General features: G+C 38.8%; 1 protein-coding gene across 1 annotated transcript in view; it reads left to right on the top strand.

Moving 5' to 3' along the window:
- Positions 1-9,129, top strand: part of tek (TEK tyrosine kinase, endothelial) — a 30,178-nt gene that overhangs the window by 1,841 nt on the left and 19,208 nt on the right. The window contains exons 2-5 of the mRNA XM_016248253.1: positions 3,754-4,056; positions 4,160-4,270; positions 4,540-4,695; positions 8,156-8,287. Of these exons, the coding sequence (XP_016103739.1) occupies positions 3,754-4,056; positions 4,160-4,270; positions 4,540-4,695; positions 8,156-8,287 (702 nt within the window). The remainder of the gene's footprint in view (positions 1-3,753; positions 4,057-4,159; positions 4,271-4,539; positions 4,696-8,155; positions 8,288-9,129) is intronic.

The raw sequence follows: 9,129 nt of genomic DNA, 5'->3' as shown, positions 1-9,129 counted from the left end.
GTGTGTGTGTGTGTGAGAGAGAGAGCGTGTGTGTGTGTGTGTGTGTGTGTGAGGGAGAGAGATTAAGTGAGAGTGTGTGTGTCTGTGTATTGTAACCACCTACAAAACATTTGAGCTGTTTCTTGCACTATACATGGCCCGTGTCCAATTATAATAAACATAATCTTTTGTGTTGAGTTTCTGTATAAGAACGCAGAACCCGGTCATGATATTACAAAAGTGCTCAGTGGACAGTATAATGATTTAGTACACTGCTGGCTCCAGCTTTAATAAATAAACAAGAATAATATGTTTAAGTTTAGTAATCCCCTTAAAGCAGGAGCTTGCGTTTCATTCTGACCTTCCTCCCCTCGTCTCTTAACTCACAGATCCACACCCCACTTCATTCTGCCAACTCTTCACTCCCCTTTGGGTAAAAATATTCCCATCACCATCAATCAGAACATATTAAACAATGCAAGAGAAGAGAGTGAGCCGACCTGTTACGAGGCAGTTATGAGGAACATGCTTAGAAACCTAACATGAAAAGATGCCAATTCTTTCAGAAAGTAGCAGAAAAATATGAAACTGATCAATTACTTTTAGAGCTGCACACCTTTGATGATTTATCCTTAAATATGACGCAGTACTGAAGTGTGACTGCTGTGTGTCTGTGGCTGAATGATGTGATATCAGACGTGTGTGTCTTAAACATATCACATGAGATGCTGACTGTGTGTTTCCCTCACTAATCATTCAAGCAGAACAATAATATCAAGCCAGTGCTGTACCACTACACCCAATGATAAGAAACAAGTCATCATTCATCTTGACAGCTGTGTTTGGTTGCCTGTTTAAAGCCCAACGCCCTTTTCACACACACACACACACACACACACACACACATTCTGTCTCTCTCTCTCTCACACACACACACACACACACACACACACACACACACACATTCTGTCTCTCTCTCTCTCTCTCACACACACACACACTTTCTCTCAGTTCAATTAAATTCAAATAACCTTTATTGTCATGACTGTGTAACATATCACAATGTTGCCTTAGCAATAAATATATTATACAATCATACAGATTTAAAAAAGTCCATCTTATACACGTTATAGCAATAAGCAAACACATGAAGTAAATGAATACAAAGAGCAGTGAAATGGAAGAAAGGGTTCAGTCTTTGTCCCTCATTCGATGGCAGGCTGACACACACTGCGCTGCCAGCTGGATACACTTTTCCTTCTCTCCCAATATATACGAGAGGTTGTTCTTTGCTGCTCGCTTGCTGGAATTCAGGGAAAGCTTGAGCTATATAGTGAAATAGGTGTCTCTAATGTTTTTATATATTCTTCAGCTCAGTGTGAGCTCTCTGTCTCCACACTCAGACTGTGCTCACTCACGCCGGACTTCATCAGCAGCTTTCTCTGACCATAGTCTCTAATACTGCTCAGGTATGGTGCCCATTTATAATCAGACTTTATACTGTGAAAATGTTCATTTCTTTAATTGAGTTACTTTGTGCTGCCAATAATGAATGTATTCTTCCTGGGTTGTCAAGTTATTTAAGGATTCTTCTCAGCCTCAATGTCTGCCCAAACTTGAAAATGGCTTTAATCAACTTCAGAGGGTGCATGGAATAACTCAAAACATCCGATTCTTCATCATCAAAGCAATTTATTGAAAATCTTTCAGCAGCAACTTGATCTTCCTTTGCTTATTTTCAGAGTTTAATTCAGAAGCTTAGCTCAGATGCTTAGCTTAATAACCTATACAGAGAAAATTTATAAATATATGAGTCACTACACACAGTAATGCGGTCATTTAAAGATGTTTAACTCATTTAAACTACAACCAATGCTACTAGAATACTCACAAATCACAAAATACAGTACATAGCGGTTCAACAGCAACACTAAATCAAATGCATTTACTGCACATGGCCAGTTAGCATATTAAATGCTAAACCCACTAGCATTAACAAACAACTTGCAAGACATTCACAATTGGTCTTTTAAACAGTCTGTAGTCACTAAAGAAATTAGTCTTTATCCTATCAGTAGCATCTCAAAGTTGATGAACACATTGTGGCTTTTCCCAGCTGTCTTTGAACAAACTCAGCATGTGGTTTACTCCAAACTCGATGGCTACATCCGTGCATGCTTTAGCAATCTTTCTCCTTTGGTTTTATAACCAGTATCAAGAAGCACATTCACTTTGCCAACAGAGATCCTTCTGCACACTGATAATCAAACAAGCACACATGGTTCTATTTAACATGTGAAGTTTCGATGGCCAATCAGCTTCCTTGTTTCTTCCAGGTTGCATTATGTGCCCACAATCAATAGTTTCCATTAAATTTGATCTCAAATCAAAACTCATTTTATCTGACAGATTTTTTTCGGGAGGCAGACACACTCTGTCAGTTTAAATCTAGATTAAAGACCCATCTCTTTAACCTGGTTTACACATAACACACTAATACGCTTCTAATATTCAAATCCGTTAAAGGATTGTTAGGCTGCATTAATTAGGACAACCGGAACCGGGAACACTTCTCATAACACCCGATGTACTTGCTACATCGGCACGAGACCACGAGAACCAGACGAGTCCTCTGCTCAATCTGACCTGTGCTGCAGCCTGGAATTAAACCACATCATGCTGGTTCGTCTGGCCAGAGGAGAACTGGCCCCCGACTAAGCCTGGTTTCTCCCAAGGTGTTTTCTCCATTCTGTCAGCGATGGAGTTTTGGTTTCTTTGGATTGTTTAGTTGGGGACGCTTGACTGATTGCACAGACGCTATTGAAGTGAGCTGAACTGGATGAAGACATCACTGAATCAATTAACTGACTTTAATTGAAAACTTAATCTTTGTTATTATCATCTTGCATTATTAACTATTTTCCTGTTTGACACCGTAAAGCTGCTTTGACACAATCAGTATTGTATAAAGCGCTATATAAATAAAGGTAAAACAAACAAACTTTGACCCTAACCCTAACCTTTAGACATTTCTGTGTTGCTTCAGCACATTTACAGCCTTCTACAGAACCAGAACATATAGATTAAAACTCTTCTGTGGGTTTCAGAGTCTGATTCTTCACTCATGCCTCCAGTCGGCTGGATTTGTGTCTCTAGTAGTTGTATGCCAGTATTTCAGTTTTGGTGCATTCAGTGTTTTATGTGGTCAGAGTTGCTAAAGTGTTTGAGTCCTGGAGTGATTTTATGGGTATTACAACACGGAGAGAGTTTTAAAACCACAAGCATTAACTCCTTCCTCAGAATCAGCATGAGTCTCCTATTGTGTAAACCACATAAAACAGGTGTAACATCACCTCGTTTCAGTGCCATAATGAATTTGTTTGCACATTACTTGGAAAAATGGTTGAGGACTGTTGTCAGTGTTGGATGGTATGATTCAGAATTGCATCAGTTGTGTTAATTTGGCTTAGTAACAGAAGCTTAATTTACTCAGCTAGACAGAATTACAGCAGAAGAACACATTTACACAATACAGACAATAATATGAGTAGTAAATGTACAGAGATGAGTTAGATACAGGGATGAGCAGATAGAACAAGCTGAAGTGTAACACATCGATATGATTGTACATGTCCTGTAGCACTGAGTGGAGATGTTGCTGTGTCACTAGAAGAGCTCATTGAGGAGGTTCATGAGTGGTTTTGTAGGACAGTCCGAAACCAGAACGGCTCTTTGACTCATTAAATAATGATGATTCCTGTCATGTTTCTGCAGGCAGCGCTCTAGATATCTCAGACGTGACCCTGATCAATCCGGACCCGGTCGTGTCCTCGGGGTACTCGCCGTCTCTCCGGTGTGTGAGCAGTGACTGGACCGTTTCTGGCACCGGATCGCTGAGTCTGGGCCACGAGTATCCCGATCAGGAAGCTCATGTCCTGAGCGCTGAACCGGACAGAAGCCACCACTCTGCCGCTAAAGTCACCTGGATGTCCCGCAATCACACCTTCGGAGCTTTTTACTGCCAGCTCAAAAACTCTAGCAGGAGTAAAATCTACACCTACAAGATGCTCCATGAAGGTAATAACACTGACATGTGAGCGGTGCTTTGGCTCCTCTGAAGGGAAAGACTTGTTTGTATATGCATACACTGACGGGGTTCAACTGTCTCCTTTTCCTTCAGCTGCTTTCCTCCCTGAATCTCTGACAATCACTGTTAATGAAGGCGAAGACGTTAACATCTCTTACTCGAGAAAGACATATTTACCAGAGGACACAGTCATCTATAAAAACGGTGGGAACTCTGAACACTTAATAAACAATACTAACAAACATCTGTGCCTTGTTGTATAGTAAAGTGTCTTGAGAAGTTAAAGTCTCTATACAGGCACTATAAAGATTATAATTCATTATTTGCTTCTATTTATTTTGACTTACAGTTTCAGTTTAGCATTTACATGTGTTCAGCATTTACCACATAATCCTTGTTTTCTGGCAAAACATCAAGAATATCAGTAACATTATAGTTTTTGTTGTTCTAGCTGTTGTTGTTTTGTTTTTCAGGAAATTTTGAAAACATGTCACCCAAAGAGGACATTACGGATGTAATAAATTACACAATAATCAATGCAAAAGCCCAAAGTCATGCTGGTATATATGTGATCCGTTACATTTCTGGAGCTCCGTTCAGCTCAGCAATAACCCGACTGATCATCAGGAGTAAGTCCTTCAGTTCATGCTCTCTTACCAAACACTATCACTCTCGGTAAAGTGTCCAGTAATGTCAAGTCAAGTCAAGTCAGCTTTATTTATATAGCGCTTTTAACAATACAGATTGTGTCAAAGCAACTGAACAGCATTAATTAGGAAAATAGTGTGTTAATAATGCAGAAGGACAATAGTACACACTCCGTTTTCAGTTAAAGACAGTTCATCATTGAATTCAGTGACGTCAACATCCAGCTCAGCTCAGTTTAAACAGTGTCTGTGCATTAAGGGTGATTGGGACATAAGGTCAAATGGGGCAGTATAACGATACAGAATTAATTTTCTCACCTAATGAGTCCTAGGTGTAAGACCACATGACATCATGTAGGTGGGCGGGGCATGCATCAAACAGGAAGTGAGGAACTGAGGAAAATGACATAAGCTTTTTCTAGTTTTCATAATAAGGTCCTAAAATTGTCATAGCTACTCTATTATACAAACTTTTGATGGAAACTTTTGATGGAATATTTTTATTTTATTTATTCAATTTATTTGTACAGGGACAACGCACAACAACAGTGTTGTGCCAGAGTTAGCTAATATCAGAGTGTTAATATCATGTTTCTATTTTCCGAATTAGGTTGTTTTTATTTTGACCCAAACACAGTTAGGGTGGATGGGACAGCATCATTTTGGTTGATTGGGACAGTGCTTAAAGGCGTTGCTAATTAAGAACATTATTTACCTTGCAATAAAGAACCACTGAATATGCTCTGCCCTAAATCAGTGGTTTCCAACCTTTATTTATGCAAGCCCTAATCAACCACAAAAATATTCATGAACTAGCTAGATCTTTGCTCAAATAAAAATGCTGAAATAGAAGCGTTTTGAAAATAGAAGCATTATAGATAAACATTTTTTTAATGTTTTTTGTTGCAGTAATAAACCCTATCCATGTTTCTGTTAAAGGTTTGCGCAGGTTAGATGTGTTTGTCAAACAGTTCTTTGGTGATGGGGCCACCCAACCATTTTAGTTTTTGTTGTTGGTTTTTTTTCTTTTGGACCTGAAGCATTTTTATTTTTATTTTTTACTTGTCTAATATTTGATTTTTAAATGTTTTCAATGACTTTTGGACTTCAAGCCTTCTTTTCCCTCAGTTACATGTGTTGTATTGTATGAATTTTGGATGGATTTATGAAGTGAGAAATAAAGTTGAACAGAAATAAACATGGGCTCTTAATAATGATGAACAGAAAATGTAATATTGCATATGAAATTATATTAAAGTATGAGCTAACTTGTGCAATACAGTAAATATTCTTACACTACCCTAAATCAATGAAAAAATGTGCTGTCCTAATCACCCAAATATTACCAAAAACATTTTTTTTGGCTCAGTTTACAGAAAAAGCGTACGTCACACATCCTTTCATCATAATATAACATGGTTTCCTCCTCAAATGGGTAGTTACCATCTTCAGTATTACAGAAATATACCATGTGTTCGGCTGATGTTTTTAATTTATGGCAAGAAACCTTGCTCATGTTGGAAATTCCCAAACTCTCCCAATCACCCTTAAAGGAACACTCCACTATTTTTGAAAATAGGCTCATTTTCCAGCTCCTCTAGAGTTAAACAGTTGAGTTTCACCGTTTTCGAATCCATTCCGCCGATCTCTGGGTCTGGCGGTAGCACTGTTAGCTGTAGCTTAGCATAGATCATTGAATCTGATTAGACCGTTAGCATCTCGCTCAAAAATGACCAAAGAGTTTCTATATTTTTCCTATTTACACCTTGACACTTCTGTAGTTACATCGTGTACGAAGACCGACGGAAAATGAAAAGTTGGGATTTTTCTCGGCCGATATGGCTAGGAACTATACTCTCATTCCGGCGTAATAATCAAGGAGCTTTGCTGCCGTAGCATGTGTGCAGCAGGTGCAGTGATATTACACAGCGCCTGAAAATAGGCTAACATCCGCCAACATAACCAACGTGACCACCTGCTTGCACAGGGAGCGTGCTGGGGACTATTTTCAGGCGGTAAAACTCAACTGTTTAACTCTAGGGGAGTTGGAAAATTAGTGTTCCTTTAATTCACCCATCTGTGCAATCAAGTCGACAATATCGCTGGAAATTAAGTGCCACCAACTAAGCAAGGAACCAAAACTTGGTGACAGAATGGAGAAAAAACCTGAAAAAAATGTGTAAAATCTATGCACTTGATGTTTAAATCACAAGTGTCCTGATCATAAAGATGAATAACTCTAGCCCTCACTGTAAGCCGCACTATAGATATTTCACTACTGGCCAATCGCTGGAAATTAAGTGCCACCAACTAAGCAAGGAACCAAAACTTGGTGACAGAATGGAGAAAAAACCTGAAAAAAATGTGTAAAATCTATGCACTTGATGTTTAAATCACAAGTGTCCTGATCATAAAGATGAATAACTCTAGCCCTCACTGTAAGCCGCACTATAGATATTTCACTACTGGCCATTAAGTTGGTTAAATACTCATTTAGTGATTCGTGGATTTGTGAGTCCTAATATATTTGTCTTTACTCTCCAGCACGACTAGGCTGCTTAACACTGTTTGCTGGATGTGCATCTCTCACTGTATCATGTTCACTGAATGTCGTGATTTATTTATTGTAATAAATATGTGATGAATAAACACAATGAATCATTCCCCCGACCTGAACGCAATAATTCTTCGTTCTTTAATTTACCCCTCTGTGCAATCAAGTCGACAATATCGCTGGAAATTAAGTGCCACCAACTAAGCAAGGAACCAAAACTCAGTGACAGAATAGAGAAAAAACCTGAAAAAAATGTGTAAAATCTATGCACTTGATGTTTAAATCACAAGTGTCCTGATCATAAAGATGAATAACTCTAGCCCTCACTGTAAGCCGCACTATAGATATTTCACTACTGGCCATTAAGTTGGTTAAATACTCATTTAGTGATTCGTGGATTTGTGAGTTCTAATATATTTGTCTTTACTCTCCAGCACGACTAGGCTGCTTAACACTGTTTGCTGGATGTGCATCTCTCACTGTATCATGTTCACTGAATGTCTTGATTGTCTTGAAACACAATGAATCATTCCCCCAACCTGAACGCAATAATTCTTAATGAAGAGATTATTAAAGATCGTTAAAGAAGCCTGCAGTCAGTCTTCTGCATTATTCAGTGATCTGCTGGTGTCTGAAGACATGAAATAAAAACACATCATATTGACTTCAAACACACTTCTGATCTGTTCTATACGCGTCTTTTCAATGATTTGCTCATCTGTTGAGCTCATGGTTTTGAATTATATATATATTTTTTCAAATATGAATGTTAAAATATTGATCAATGTTTTTAACAGCGCTGAAATGATTAGTAATGATTTTCTGTACGTGTTTTCAGCAGAATGTGAGCTTCTGTTGAGTAACGGTGAGTTGTTGTGTGGTTAACAGGTTGTAAGGCTGGTTTATGGGGAGCAGATTGTATGAAATCGTGTCTGTCCTGCGCTAACGGAGGCGTGTGTGACGATGTGACGGGAGAATGCATCTGCCCTCCGGGGTTTAAAGGACACACCTGTGAAACAGGTAACACTCTTTGCTCATTTACTCAGAGGTCACATTTATTACAGGGGCCATGTTTAGCTTTAATATGCACATGATCAGTTGATGAATCACACCCTATTTTGACAGGTTTTTAGGGCTCATATCATGAAGAATAACATTTGTAGTGATGGTCGTAGATAGATAATTTTACTGTGGAAACTCTCCAGTCCAAAAAGCATTTATCTGAAAGTAAACTGAATTAAAAACAACTCTTTCTGAATAATTCAGTTTTCTGAATGAGTGATTAATATATGACGGGTCAATGGCACTTATTCAGAGTTTACAAACATGAGGAGGAAGTAGGAGAGATATTTCGGCAGCGTCTGTATCCACTGTTAGGCTGCTGAGACGCTGCTGGTGGTTGTGTGTTGTGTGTTTGGGGAGTAGTGTTTTGTGTGTGGTGTATTTGATGTGCGTTGTGTGTGTAGTGTTTGATGTGTTGTGTTGTGTGTGTAGTGTATTTGATGTGTGTTGTGTGTGTAGTGTGTGTAGTGTTTGATGTGTTGTGTTGTGTGTGTAGTGTATTTGATGTGTGTTGTGTGTGTAGTGTGTGTAGTGTTTGATGTGTTGTGTTGTGTGTGTGAGTGTAGTGTTTGATGTGTTGTGTTGTGTGTGTGTAGTGTGTGATGTGTTGTGTGAGTGTAGTGTTTGAGGGGTTGTGTGTGTGTAGTGTTTGATGTGTTGTGTGAGTGTAGTGTTTGATGTGTTGTGTTGTGTGTGTAGTGTATTTGATGTGTGTTGTGTGTGTAGTGTGTGTAGTGTTTGATGTGTTGTGTTGTGTGTGTGTGTGGTGTTTGATGTGTTGTGTTGTGTTGTGTTGTGTG

Source organism: Sinocyclocheilus grahami, unplaced genomic scaffold (assembly GCF_001515645.1).
Source record: "Sinocyclocheilus grahami isolate Dianchi unplaced genomic scaffold, SAMN03320097.WGS_v1.1 scaffold872.1, whole genome shotgun sequence".
In the NCBI taxonomy this organism is placed as follows: Eukaryota; Metazoa; Chordata; class Actinopteri; order Cypriniformes; family Cyprinidae; genus Sinocyclocheilus; species Sinocyclocheilus grahami.
This window is presented reverse-complemented; position numbering and strand designations above follow the sequence as displayed.